Source organism: Agelaius phoeniceus, chromosome 1 (assembly GCF_051311805.1).
Source record: "Agelaius phoeniceus isolate bAgePho1 chromosome 1, bAgePho1.hap1, whole genome shotgun sequence".
Classification (NCBI taxonomy): Eukaryota; Metazoa; Chordata; class Aves; order Passeriformes; family Icteridae; genus Agelaius; species Agelaius phoeniceus.
The window spans coordinates 116,202,410-116,217,055 of NC_135265.1; the positions used below are offsets into that span (position 1 = coordinate 116,202,410).

At 38.5% G+C, this 14,646-nt stretch overlaps 1 protein-coding gene across 2 annotated transcripts; it reads left to right on the forward strand.

The window, feature by feature from the left end:
- Positions 1–318: 318 nt before the first annotated feature.
- UBXN2B (UBX domain protein 2B) lies at positions 319–13,966 on the forward strand. 2 transcript variants are annotated; one of them, XM_054638879.2, is made up of 9 exons: positions 319–472; positions 2,909–3,009; positions 4,496–4,567; positions 6,072–6,231; positions 7,707–7,784; positions 9,183–9,292; positions 9,767–9,904; positions 10,034–10,195; positions 12,327–13,966. In XM_054638879.2, the coding sequence occupies exons 1-9, from the start codon at positions 347–349 to the stop codon at positions 12,487–12,489; spliced, it is 1,110 nt and encodes a 369-aa protein (XP_054494854.1). In that variant the 5' UTR covers positions 319–346; the 3' UTR covers positions 12,490–13,966. The 2 variants fall into 2 exon arrangements, with proteins under 2 accessions (XP_054494854.1, XP_077041941.1); XM_077185826.1 differs by having other exon boundaries at positions 10,034–10,220; positions 12,327–12,463.
- Positions 13,967–14,646: the final 680 nt, after the last annotated feature.

Sequence of the window (14,646 nt, forward strand, 5' to 3'; positions counted from 1 at the left end):
TTTCGGCAGTGGGCAACCACCAATTCTTTGAGTAAAATGGACCCCAGACTCAAATGGAGGGAAGAACTGCACCTGCAGACTAAGTAGAATGAGAAGCAAGACATAAAACCAGCAAGCAGGGCTTTAACTACGGATAGACAAGCTATGCAATTCGCCAAGAATGGATGCTAACGGCTTTGTTCGCTGAGGTGCACAAGCACGGTAAAGTTCTGACGATGGGAGGCACCGGCCTGCGGCGGGCCCGGGGCCGGTACGGCGGGCCCGGCGCGGCCTCTGCCGTTGCCATGGCGGCCGCCCCGGCGGCGCTGGCCCCGCCCCACCCGGCCTTGGCCACCGCCTCCACAAGATGGCGGACGGCGGGGCAGCGCCCGCGCAGCCGGACGGGGATGTGCCCGCGGCTCCGGCCGCCGGCGCCCGCAGGGACCGGCAGCCCCGGAGCAGCGGCCGCCCGCCCAGCGCCCGGGATTTGCAGGTGAGAGGGCGGAGGTGCCGCCCTGCTCCCGGGGCGGGGCGGGGTCGGGCCGGGCCGGGCGGAGCGCTGCGTCCCCTCGGGGCCGCCCCAGGCCTTCCCTCGGGCCGGCGCTGAGGGCAGCGGGCGGTGTGCGGGATCCCCGCGGGACTGCCCCGACGTGCCCTCTGCACCCACTCGGCTTTGCTTCCTTCAGCTCCCACGCCCCTTTGGGGCTGGGAAGGGGAGGACGCCTCTGGAGGAGCACTGGGCCCTTTAGGAAAAGGTGTGTGCTCAGTTCTAGGGAACGGGAAGGGCTCTCCCGACATTTCACTAGCTGGGTTTTAACTGTCCTTGAAGTTATTGAAGTGCCATTGCATTTCCTGATTATTTGATAGGAATGTCTTCTCCCGTATGAAAATGTCAGTCTCTGCAGATGTGGTGTAAGACTAAGGACAAGATCTTTTCCCAGGTGTATGTGGGAAAAGTAGAGTGTGATCACAAATGTAATTCAGCATCAGTACTTAAATTTACAAACCCTTTATCAGTATTACAAACCTTAATTTTAGCTTAATTTTAGCAGTATTCCTTTTTTTTTTTTTTTTACACGTGATTTGACACTTTTTGAAGGTTCAAAATCTTTTAGCCAGAAACTGGTAAACAGGTGAAACTTAATAACTGGAACTGTCCCTGTTCTATTTAATTACACATAATTGACAGACAAAGATGCGTATAGTTTTTTTCTTGGTTACTATTTGGAATTTTCATAGGTTCCTCTTAAGATTAATTTTGCTGCAATCATAGGATGCTTTGAGTTGGAAAGGATCCTAAAGATCATACGGTTCCAGCTCCTGTGCTATGGGCAGGGACACCTTTCACTAGACTGTGTTGCTCAGAGCTCCATTCGACCTGGCCTTCAACACTCCCAGGGATGAGGCATCCACAACTTCTCTGGGAAATCTTTTCTGATGCCTCACTACCCTTCGAGTAAAGAATTTCTTCCTACTATCTAATCTAAATCTCTCCTCTTGTAGTTTAAAACCATTCTGCCTTGCCCTATCACTATCTGCCCATGTAGAAAGTTGCTCTCCTGCTTTTTTTTCTTAGCCCCCTTTAAGTACAAAAGGCCCCAGTGAGATCTCTCTGGAGCCTCCTCTTCTCCTGTGTTATTGTTGTGTTATTCTCTGGGATTGCTATTTCGTTGCTACAATATGTAACTGTAACAAAGTCTGTGTCGATACTTCTGGTTATAAGGTTTTAGTCAGCTGAAGCAGACTGGCGTTTTGGCTGGATACTTTTTGATAAAGTGTTAAACCGCACGGAAGTACCCTCCTGAGTCTGTACTTGATTTGTGGCGCCACCATACGAGATGGGGCATGAGGAAAGCACAGAAACCTGGCCATGCCCTTCCATGCTCTCTCAGCATCCCTCAATCCTTGCATTAGGGATAGTAAGTCTGTGACTTACCCATCAGCTTTATATATCTGAAAGGTATTTTCTTCTATCCTCATATGAAATAGAGGTCTTCAGCAGATTTTTTTTGGGCTCTCTTTTCTCAATTTAATTTTCTTAATGGATATAATTCCTCATATTTATCTTTTCCCTGCAGAAAATACCTCATAATATTATAAAAACAACAAAAATTAATATGGGATTAATACCCTGTGTTTGTAGCAGTGTGTTTTCAAGGACAGATGATGTTTCATTTTATTTTAATGTGTATCCCCTCTGCATAAAAATGTAATGAAATTGTAGCCTAGTACCTTTTCTATGTGAATCACATAATGTGAGCAGAATGGCTTGGGGACAAAACTAAGGATGATTTGACAAAGTAGAGTCTTATTCAGGACAGAAGAAAGATTGCTGAAATGACATTGCAAGTCCCTTACATACATTTCTAAAAATGAGCTTGCCAGTGATATGGCAGCATTTCAAGAATCTTTGGGAAAAAGTTGTTGGGGTTTGTGTAAGTTTTTGTGAAGTGATGCCTTGAATTCAAGCCAGCAAGGCTGAATTTGTTCTTCATCCCAGTACAAGCTTATTTGAATTATGTTTTTTACATTTCTATGTAAAATGTTTGTAAAATTTATTGTTTGCTTCCATCAGAGGGTTAGATTGCTGCTTTGTTTCAATTTGTTACCATTAATGAGCTGATGCTTAATATCTCTTTGGGTATTTACCCTCATGGCTGAATCTAATACAGATTTTATGTAGCTGGTGAAACAGTGGAAACTAAAGGACAGCACAGTGCAAGATCCAAGTCATAATGGCATTTAAGCATTGTGTAGTTTGATTTTTTTATATAAAGCACAAGGGAAGTGGAATTTTAGTTGGGGTTCCTCATGTTGATATTTCTACTTTTCTGGAGAGATGGATATTTCACATTAATTTTTGTCTTATTTCTTATTATATGTACTTCTTGAGTTACAGACTTACAAAAAAGAGTTTTGTTTCCTCCAGCTGGCCTTGGCAGAGTTATATGAAGATGAAGCTAAAAGACAGTCATTGTGTTCTGACAAGCCAACAGCTACAAAGACCAGTAACCCAAAGGTATCACAGAGGTAAGATGTGGGGTTTTTTTCAGAAATGTGTGGTTAGGTGTTTTGTTAGCTCACAAAACTTTGTCATTCCTGCTTGATCCCTCCTCGTATTAAAAGCAATCTACAGTAATTCATAATCAAAAATTGTGAATCCCTGCAATAATGCATTGTCTGTCTTCTCAGAATGCTTTTAAAATTTATTTAGGAGCTTTTTTACCAATTGGTATTCCAGGTATTCCAAAACACTTTAAATCTATTTCATGTGAGATGCTATAAGCAAAATGCTGTGTTGCTCTTTTTTTACACAGATGTAATTTGGAAATTTGCTGTATCAGAAAATTACTGCAGTTCTTTGTTTCTTCAAAATTCAGTAAACTAGCAGCTTGTGTGAAACTTGGCAAGTGAACTGCTTTCAGTGTTGTATTTATGGCAGTGCCTGATGAGACAAATAGTGATTCTAAAAATTATTAGGAAGTTCCTATGGGGTGACAGAAATAAGAAGAAGTTCTTAATGAATTTGTCTGGGTTGGGCAGGTGGAAGGATAGATGCATATTTCAGTCCAGCTTTTCCTAGAATAGTACTAAACTGCAGTGTTTGCAGTTCACATAACATTTGAAGATTCATCATAGTCTTGGATGTTTTTTATAAAATTATCTTGCCAGTTTTTAATTAATCAAATAAAATAATTTAAAGAAGATAAATATTTATAAAACTACTGACAGTGATGCCATAGCAAGTCTTGTATGTGGCTTGTTTTTGAATCACTGCTGCCAGCATGGATCTCAGTGTTAAAGGAGGTCAAGGAACAGAAAAGATTTAGTCACCAGTTATGCTTCAAGTTCACTGCAAATGCAGAAATCTCTTCAGGAAGAGGGACAGAATATGGGACACTTGGAAGTATAGGGGGTTTTGATGGGTTTTTTTGTATCTTTTGGTGAACGCACCTAAGCTGACGAACCAGCTACACAGAACTAAGTTTACAAACAAATAAAGCAAACAGCTCAATTTCCCAGTACATCTCATGAAGTTAAAACTCCCCACTCCCAAGCAAAGGAGAAGCTGCAGTACCAAATCTCAAACACTTCAGTGTGATAGTTGGCAAATACTTGTTATTTGCTGGCATTCATACTGGAATCTGTGTGAGATGGAAGAGATGAATTAAGAGACTTCAGTTTGCTCTCAGATGAGAGCAGTGCATTAATTGCATGGAAACAGTGCTGCTCTTCTATGGTAGAAAAAAATAATTCAGTTGGAATAGACCTATAGTGACCATCCAGTGCAACTGTTAATGCAAAATGACTGCCATATGTGTGCTCTTTCCTCCTTGTTCACTGAGAAGCATTTATGGCTGTGTACTTCAGCAAAACAAAAACCCAAGCAACCAAACAAAACCCCAAAAAACGCAACTCAATATTCTTAGTTTTTGAAAAAGAAGTAGTTTCAGAAGTTAGATATGAAGTTTATGTGCCAGTCATCTTCAAATATTTTCTTTTATTCTCTTGGCAGTCTTAAGCTGGATTCTCTTAAAAGATTGAGAAAACCAGAGAGAAGCATGAGTGATGACAAAGAAAACCAAAGGTATTTTTAAAACAAAACAAAACAGTTTAATAATTGTGAAAGTAATTGGGGTTTGTGTCACATTCACACTTTCCTCCCTCATGTTCTTTCAAAATGCATGTGAGCTAGATCTGTTCTGCAAAGAGCTAGGGGACTTACTAGAGTGTTAGCTGTACACTATTGTTGTAAAATTATATTTAGCAGAATCTGGCTGGAGTGATGTAGGACCTGTACGTGCCTTAACCTGTATGGTCATAAAGGTTGTAACTTACACTTGTGCTCAAAAACTTTTTGTCATTCTGAATATCCTGAATTGTTCTGTGTATCTATTGCTCAAATATTTGAGCACTTCCTTTCTTGAATACAAATTCTGATAAGAATTCCTGTTTCATATCCTTACCACTATCATTCTTTTAAATCTAATAATTAAAGATTTTCCATATAAATGGTGGTTGGGGGAATAAAGACAAATTTATGTATAAAGGAGACATGTCACTCAGGGATTGACAGTTATGTGGCATTATAAAAACAGTATGATTGTACAGTAACCTCATACCCAATACTCTCTTCTGGTTATTGTAAAATATGATGGAATCGACACATTGTGAAGGCATTGGTCTGAGAAACAGTTTCACATGGATTGACTTGCCTTCCCCCAAATGGTTAAATGTAAAAGTTGAGGAAAGTGGAAAGCAGTTATTAGTTATTAATGCTTCCTGTAATCAAAGGCAAAACAATCGGGTTTGCTAGATTTTGATTTATTTACAGATTTTTTTACAGTATCTATTCCAATGGTATTTAGAGATTGTAGTGCCTTTCTCTAGATAATTCTTGAGGAATATCTTGATCTTCATCATCCAACAGATACAGTTTTGAACAGAACTATTTGTAGTTTAGCATTTTGTCTTCAAGAGCTAATAATGATGCTGTGAAGGAAAAAAATCCCACAAATTAGCTTTCACAACATTTTCTGCAGGTTTTAAAATGCCTTGGAAGTTAATAATATTTATTTTAAAATTTCTATTTCTGATACTGTTGGGAATGAATGTATGCTAGATCTTTGAATTAAAAAATTAAATTGTGGCACTGTTCAGGTTTTCCAAGAACAGTTTTATAACTTTTTCTGCTAAGGTGGCGTTAGCTGTGAATTTATATTCTGTCCAATCCAGGCACAGTCCCATGCACAGGACACCCCTGTGGAAATCAGTCTTTCTGGGAGCAGGTGACAGCCACATAAGATGCCCAGCTCCATCAGGACTGTGTTCACTTAAAACTTGTGGCCTTGCCCTCTGATCTTTGGAATCTGTTCCAGAAGGCACCTTGGTTCTTTGTTAGTCAAATGTCTTTAGTATAGCGCTGCTTGGATTATTGAGGAGGTTGGAACCAAATGAAGCATTTATTACAATGAAAAGGATTTGTGCCAAATTTGCCTCTCTGTTAATTTTTTTTTTTTCTTTTGATGGAAAGAGAAAAATTGTGCTTGTTATTTAAGGCATTGTTGCTTATTTGCATTACTATTCTAAAGATTTTATTCAGGTGACTCAGAATATAGAGGATTACAGATTTCTGCGGCTTCTACAAACCCAAGTAAAATTGTTGCTGAACTCTTCAAGGAAGCAAAAGAACATGGGGCAGTCCCATTAGATGAAGCCTCAAGAGCATCTGGTGATTTCAGTAAAGCCAAGGTAAAAGTCAAGAAATGTGTTGATCTCTCTTTACATTTGTGTTTCTGAAATTCATCAAACCACAGGAGAGCAAGTGCCTCCTTCTGTGATTTACAAATAGCAGATTTGCTCAAAATAGTTTTATATTGTCTGTTTCCAAACAGCTTGCTCTAGAAAATAAAGGACCACACAATTTCAGAGGGAATCATTAGAAATCATCATGAACTGGAATTATATGCTTTGTTTTTAATTACAATTGATTAAATAAGAAACCGGACTAAATTTGCATCCCAAATCTTACCTACAGAATTGCTCCTAGAGAGTTGTGGTCACCAGTTCAGCGTCCAGGTGCAGGCTGGTGACAAGGTATCCGTAGAGGGACCAGTGCTGTTCAATGTCTTCATCAGTAACACAGACAGTGGGGTCAAGTGCACCCTCAGCAAGTCTGCAGGTGACACCAGGCTGAGTGTTGCAGCTGATCTGCCTGGTCTTGGATGCCATCCAGAGGGATCTGGACAAGCTTAAGAAATGGGCTCATGGGAACCTCATGAGATTCAACAATGCCAGATGCAGGATTCTGCATCTGCCTCTGGGCAACCCCCAGTATCAGCACAGGCTGGAGCTTGAAAGGATCAAGAACAATTCTGGGGAAGGACATGGGGGTAGTGGTAGATGAAAAGTTGGACATGACCCAGCAATGTGCACTCACAGCCCAGAAAGCCAGACATGTCCTGGGCTGCATCAAAAGAAGCATGGGCACCAGGGTGAGGAAGGGGATGTTGCCCCTCTACTCCACTCTGGTGAGAGCACACACCTGGAGTGATTCATCCAGCTCTGGGATCCACAGCACAGGAAGGACATGAAACTGTTAGAGAAGTCCAGAGGAAAGCCACGAAAATAATCAGAGGAATGGAGCATTTCTCCTGTGAGGAAGGGCTGAGAGAGTTGGGATTGTTCAGCCTTGAAAAGACAAGGGTCTGGGAAGACCTCATTGCAGCCTTCTAATACTTAAAGGCAGCCTATAAGAAAGATGGGGATAAACTTTTTAGCAGGCCCTGTTCTGGTAGGACAAGGGGTAAAGGTTTTAAACTAAAAGAGGGTAGATTCACACTAGGTATTAGAGAGACATTTTTTACAGTAAGTGTGTTAAGACACTGGAACAGATGCTCAGGGAGGTAGTGCATGCTTCATTCCTGGAAACATTCAAGTTTGTGACCTTTAAAGGTCTCTTCCAACCTGAAGTATTCTATGATTCTTATGTTTGAAAAAGTGTGCAGAACAGAAGCTGAAATGTGTCACAAAGCTTTCTTAGTCTGACTGTGGCTGCTAGATATAATTTTCCACTTAGAAAATACATGATAGAACAGTATTTGCTTTTTATCTCAGAAGCAAGCTCTTTTTTTTTCTTTTTTTTTTTTTTTTTTTTTACCTAGGTAAGAATTTTGATAAACTGTTTTAGATAATTATTTTATAAGCTTTTCTTTTTACTTTTTTAGTCATTTTCTGGTGGTGGATACAGATTGGGTGACTCATCACAAAAGCACTCTGAATACATATATGGAGAAAATCAGGATGTAAGTAAAATTCATAGCAGAAAACAGAATCTCCAACAGAGGCCTGCTTAATCATGTTTACAGCTTGAAATGCCACAATTACTGAAACTATGTTTATGAGGAGAAAATAATATCTAAATATTAGCTACATGTTCAGTAGAAATTGTTGAAGTTTCTGAAGAGATGTTTGTTGGATACCCCTAAGGCCTCCATTATGGAGCTGTCAGATGTAAATTACTTTGAAATTCTTAGCACACCTCCTTTTCAGTGTTGTTGTTTCCAGGTGTTGTCCTGGATTCTCTTAGCTGTGCTAACATTTTAATGCTTTTAGGAATTGATTCTTGTTGTGGCTTGCAAAGCAGCCCATTTCAAACTGGAGGTGTTCTAGAGAAGGGGAAGCAGCAGGCTTGAGGCCTTTCTTTCCTATCACTTAAAAAGCAGGATGTGAAGGAGAGGGTGAGGAGAAAAGAAGTTCTCTGCATTTTGTTATTTTTGTTAATGGCTAAAGCAAATTTTCAGCTTGTCTAGAAACAGCTACTAAGGCCAAAGGATGTGGTCCTGGCTAGGGGGTGCTGTTGTGCCACACAGGGAGCCTTTTGGTCTCCAGCAATCCTTCTACTCCAAGTAACAGCCAGCTGTACCCAGCCAGACTCTTGTTGGAGTGGACTTTCCATAATTGGGAACATATATAGCTTTCTAAGGGAAGGCCAGTTTTACTGGCTGGGGAAGCCTAGTTTTGCTGGATGACAAAGCACTTAGAAGGAAGAGAGGATGCAGGTTTTGAAGCTGGAAGGCCCTGGCTGGACCTTTCATGTAGGATGTAGCAAAATAAGACAGGAGCAAAGGAGGCTGGTTTCCAGGATTCTTAGCTTTTGAGCTGAATGGAGCTACTTTCAGCTTTGTTGGAACTCAGCTTGTAATAATTTGAGGGAAGTGTAGGTTTTGCTGTAACTGATGTATCAGCAGTAATTTGTTATTTTATGGGTTTATTTCTTAATTTCTCAATAAAAATGTTTACTGCTTTTGGAAATAACTGGAACATGATGAAGATCACTACACCCTCAGTGTATCATACTTTATGTCATGGATAGCAGATTAAGAGATTATTTTTCCCAAGGTAGGAGAATGGTCTAGAAGAAGACAGTAGTCTATAACTACCAGGCTTTTTCAAAAATATTCTAACAATGACAGTTACAGTGCGGTATTCTATGGCTTTTTCAAAAATATTCTAACAATGACAGTTACAGTGAGGTACATTCTAACAATACAGTGAGGTATTGTTCTTATTTTGTCATTTGCCTCCTTGTTTGTGGTCTTGTACAAAATTTGTTTAGTGTAGATCAAAATTTCTATAACTAGTCTGTATGAAATTGTGCTGCCTTTTTTGTCTTTATTTTTTAAACTTGTTTTACTTTATAGGTTCAAATTTTGCTGAAACTGTGGAGGAATGGATTCAGTTTAGATGATGGCGAATTGAGATCCTATTCAGATCCAACAAATGCTCAATTTCTTGAGTCAGTTAAAAGAGGGTAAGTTAAAATGACAACTTTTTTGAGGTATGTGTTTGAAGTGAAGTGGACAAAAATCCTTTCTCCACACACTTATCAAAAGCTCCAGATTTCTTCTTTGCCTGAACCCATAAAATATAGTCTGTATTTGTCACCAGATGCATGGGGCACTTAAAAATTTGCAATACTTTGGTTCTTTTGGTGGTTTAACTCTGAATGATACTTGCTACAACAGCTTTTATATTCACAGTTTTTTCCTAGCTCATTCTGTGATTCAGCTGTCAGTATATTCTAAGTTTTGACTGTTAGTTCACTGATTTTTTTTTCTTCTTTTAGGGTGAAATCAATTCATAAACCAATTGAATGTGACTTTGAAAGTATACATAATATTAGTATTGACTCATACTGTGTGTGTACTTTTTGGATGATTTCTTTTTGCAGTTCAGAATGTAATTGAAAGTGTAATTATTGTCATGTATTATTTTTGTAATTCAGGGAAATTCCTTTGGAACTGCAGCGACTTGTTCATGGTGGCCAGGTAAATTTGGATATGGAAGATCACCAAGAACAGGAATATGTGAAGCCCAGACTGCGATTCAAAGCTTTCAGTGGTGAAGGGCAGAAGCTTGGAAGGTGAAAAAAGCTAGATCTGTTCTGTGCTCTGTATTCATATACTGTTTCATTCCTATGACTGAAAATTTCAGACTACTTTGTCATGGTTCCATTAGTAACATCTGCTTTGGTTTTTTTCCAATCCTATAGCCTTACACCTGAAATAGTCAGCACACCTTCTTCCCCAGAGGAGGAGGAGAAATCCATTCTTAATGCACCTGTTCTGATTGATGATTCCATGCCAGCAACTAAAATTCAAATTAGATTAGCAGATGGAAGCCGGTTAATACAAAGATTTAATCAAACACACAGGTAAATTGATTCTGCATCAATGCAGGTAACAGTAACTATTTCAATAAGTTTGTGTTTTGTTGTTAAATGAGTCTCATCGAGACATCAAAAAGGGAGAAATACCGGTCTTGCTGAAATACATCATTCTGTGTCACTTTCATTACATGGTTATATGATGAACTGACTGTCAAAAATTCTGTACTTGGAAACACAATATATTTGATAACTGCAACATCTGTTCAAACTTTTATAACCAATGATGTCCTTCGTTTTTTTAGGACATAGTTGAGCCATAATTGTTCCCAGGACAACTGAAATCAGTATAGCCCCACTATGTAGTCATCCCAGCCCTGGGCCCTCCTTGGGAGGATCAGGTGGATGACTTGGGAAACACTGTGAAAGCTCTTTATTGCAAAGTGTGAAGTATAGTCTCAATTGGAATATAGTCCACACTATGGGCAGAGAAATCCTGTGGCCCATAATCAAGAATTCCAGCTTTCTACCTTGTTATACTTAAGGTTATTACAAACATGACATGGGCTGTAAGTGTACACTGCAGCCCATATGCAGGAGGATATATAGACACTTCATGCTCATTTGCAATTCCAGCATGTAGGTTGGATATAGTACTGAGAGCTAACTTCTGTTTTGGATGGTCATCTCCTAAGAATTGGCAGTGTGTGAACTTGATGGTGGTTTTAGATTTGTTAGTAGCTTTGCTGATTAGAGCTTGGCACCAGTTTTATTGATGTTGGGGCAGTGCCACTAACAGTGTTAGCCAACCCCATGAGGTTATGTTAGTGCAGGGTTCTGCAAAGCTCTACTCTCCACTGCTGAGAGATCTTTGGGCAGAGGACAGAGATTTGGGCAGCAGTTCTACCCATGCTTTAGCACTGTGAAAGCCAGCCTTAATTTGAAATCTGCACAATTGTGTTAGAACATGGCTGCAGCTTGAATCCTGACTTGGAGGTGGTGTTAGCATGGACCCATTTCCATGTTAATATTGTTACATGGAGAGCTCATCTGTTTCCTTTTTTCCTTCTGGAGGAGGACAAAGTGTAGCTTTTTTTACCTGACAGTATACACAGACCACAGTGAGGATATTTTAGCTGAGATTCCAGTAGGGAGGAAGATACAACAGTACTTTTTGACAGTTTAGACCTGATAATATATGCTGAGAGTGCACGCCCAGATCCTTTATTCACAGCATCTGCTGAGAAGTGACTGAGACAAACCGTGGGGCTTATTGGGAGCCTCTGTAGCTGAGTTGTGTGTTCTTTGCATGGAAGGGTAGAAGTGGTAAACTTGCCAGTAACATCTGTAACAACCTAGATTGTGTTGACAGGAACTTGTTTAATTATTATTAACTTTTTCTTGACTGTGAATCTTTATCGTTTTCTTCAGCAGCTGATTTTGATCATATATATGGCAAAGTGCATTATTTATGTCAAAGGCCTTGAAGACTGATAGAAAGCAGAAATCACTACTTATTTGGCTACAGTAAACTTGCCAATTTATTAATTACAAAAGATCTTCACAGAATTATTCTCAGTTTAATGTCTTTATAGAAAACCCTCAAATTTCAGGATTTTATCTCTAAAATACTATTTTTTATCCATGTCTTAAAAAATTCTTCTTGTTATACTGTTTATGTTACTGTTTTATTAACTATTGTTCAGAAGTTCACTACCAAGTGAAAATAGGAGAAAGCTCTTGCTATTGAAGTGCATTAATAATTCCTGTCTGCTTCCTCTTCACTGTGACTATATATTTTAAGATTCTTTCTTCTTTCTAACAACTTCACTTTTTTGGAATATACTAATTAATGAAACTTTTGACAGTGATATTGAGATTAGTTGACTTCCTGTGTTAGGTATCAGTTTGCAATATACTTCAATGTTAAAAATTTTGTTTCTGTTATTTGAGGAAACAAGCAATATTCGCTATCATTTTTCAGGGGATTTTTTTATGCAAGAACCAAAAAATTGTGAGCTATAATCATTACATCTGGATCAGAGAGAAATATGAAATCTAGAACTTACCTAGTGGTTTAGTCTGCTTAATGGTTTTGTGTTCTCTGATCATGTTAATGTTCAGAGATGTATGTCAGATGGAATCATACAGAGTTTTCATGTCCATCTCCTTTTCACAGGATTAAGCATATTCGAGATTTCATTATCCAGTCCCGTCCAGCTTTTGCAACAACGGATTTTGTTCTTGTGACTACCTTTCCAAATAAAGAGCTAACAGATGAAAGCCTGACACTACAAGAAGCAGATATACTTAACACTGTGATTCTTCAGCAATTAAAGTGATCTTGTGATTGTTGTACAACATAGGGACCCTGCTGTACTGTCATACAATACGTTTCAAACAGATGAAAGAAAGGAGATATCAATGTCTTTTTATTTCCTCTTTTCCAGGGATCATATTTTTGGATTTCATGTCTTCCAGCTATAACATATCTAACTTTTTAATTTTAATTTCTCAATATTATTCAGGTTATTTTCAGTGTTAAAATTAAGGTTCTGTATGTTAATATGTTTCAAACGAAATGTGAAATGAGATAGGACTTTGTGACTCAGTTTTTTGAGGGGGGTGGGGGAAGGAGCATTTTTCTGAAGGGGACAGTATCTTTCATAGAGTTGGTAAGATTTGCACTATGGAAATGTTCTATGCTGCATTGACAAACAGCCATTTGAAAACTTAGACTGTAGGTTATGTTTACCTTAAAAACTGTATTAATATTAAGGTGTTCTTTTTAATAGGTTTACAGATAATTAATGCCCTAATATAATTTTTGTACGTTCTATTTGTAGTGTTTCATGGTGTAGTATAATATTTATATTACAGTTTTTATGTCATTTTCCTTGTATTGTTGCTCGTATGAGTGAATCAGTTCAGGAGATGCAAACCTCAGCTGTTGCAGACTATAATAGAATGTTCTTATTTGTATTCTAGTTGTACTACTTGTGATGAAAATAAATATGAATTTTTTTCTTCTTGAAGTTAAAGAAATGTGAGAGACCACTGTTATCTGGGAAAATTATGTGCTTTAGAGGAGGTCTCTGGTATTATGAATCTGAGTATGCAGTTGGACCCTGTGCAACAACATGATACATTACACAAACAGTTACTTAACCCCAAACAAAAATACACTGAGGTGCACAAACATAGAACTGGTCTACTTTTGTGCATGCAAGTGACAGCATAAACGTGCTAATTGGTCACATATTTTTGACCCAAATTTCAGTTGTTTATATTTGGAATTTTGGCCAAAGGTATTTTGTAGTATTCACTAGGGATTTGGTTGTACAGCTTTCACTGTGCTTGTTTGGAAGCTGTATAATTAAACCCCTTCATCTTTGAAATTACATATTTTATAAAAAAACCTGCCCCAACACTGCACTAAGCAGGTAGGAGTCTTATGTTGGGGGAAACTGGCTGCTGTGCTTTAGTAGTATGCAGTTTTTTAGTATTTTTGGATTTATATCAGATGAGTGGATCACACTGAAGGAGAGTAGGTGGGCTGTATCTCTTGTACCAATATGTGTTGAAAATTGCTGTTTTCCATGTTTATTTTGTTCTGAAAATATCAATACTTGTTTATTTATGTTAAGGTTATAATTGCTTAGTATGTTCTTACGTTTTTACCTCAAAGTAGATATTTGACTGAGTAGATTTTAAACATGCAGTTGTATTTGAAGTATTTTGTTTTGCAGTCTGAATATCTGCATGATTTTAATCATAATTCATTTCATGTGCTAAGTAATTAAAGCTTTATGTTTAAGATCGCAGAAAAGGCTTCTTGTGTTATTCCAAATTTACATTGTGATAGAGTGGTGATTGTGTTGTGTGCCAAATATTTAAGCCTAAACATAAAGGAATTGTCATGTACTGTGCATGTATTTTATATCCAATATACTAAAAATTCTCTATGTAAATGCAAGGCCAAAGTTCGTGATGTCAATTTGGGCAGTCTGTGGTTTGGGCATATTTTGGTACAGGATACAGGTAAAGTTACATTGCTTATTACTTCTGAAGACCATTATTGATTAAGCAGTGATGTATGAAGAAAAGGGGTTAACTAAGGGGTTTTTCCCTTTTATGCCAAAACCTGCAAGTCCATATTATCACAGTCTCTTTGTTTCAAATGCCTGTTAAATTTCAGTGTTTAATGGCAGCTGAGAGTAACTGGGAGTCCCAGAAGTTAACAATATTTTGTCAAGCACTAAGAAAATGTATCAATGCTTATGTTTAAATATTTCATGCTTCTCAGTACTTGAAAGCCTATGGAATCTTCCACCTCATTATTTTATGTCATAACTTTTATTATATAAATTGTCACTTATAGCCAATATCTTGGCATTTTTGGCACAAAACTGTTCTTTGAGTGCAGACCTATGTGGATATGTAGCTAAGACTGGCTACAAGGGAGAAAGAGCTTGGGAGAGGATGATGATCTTTCTCTC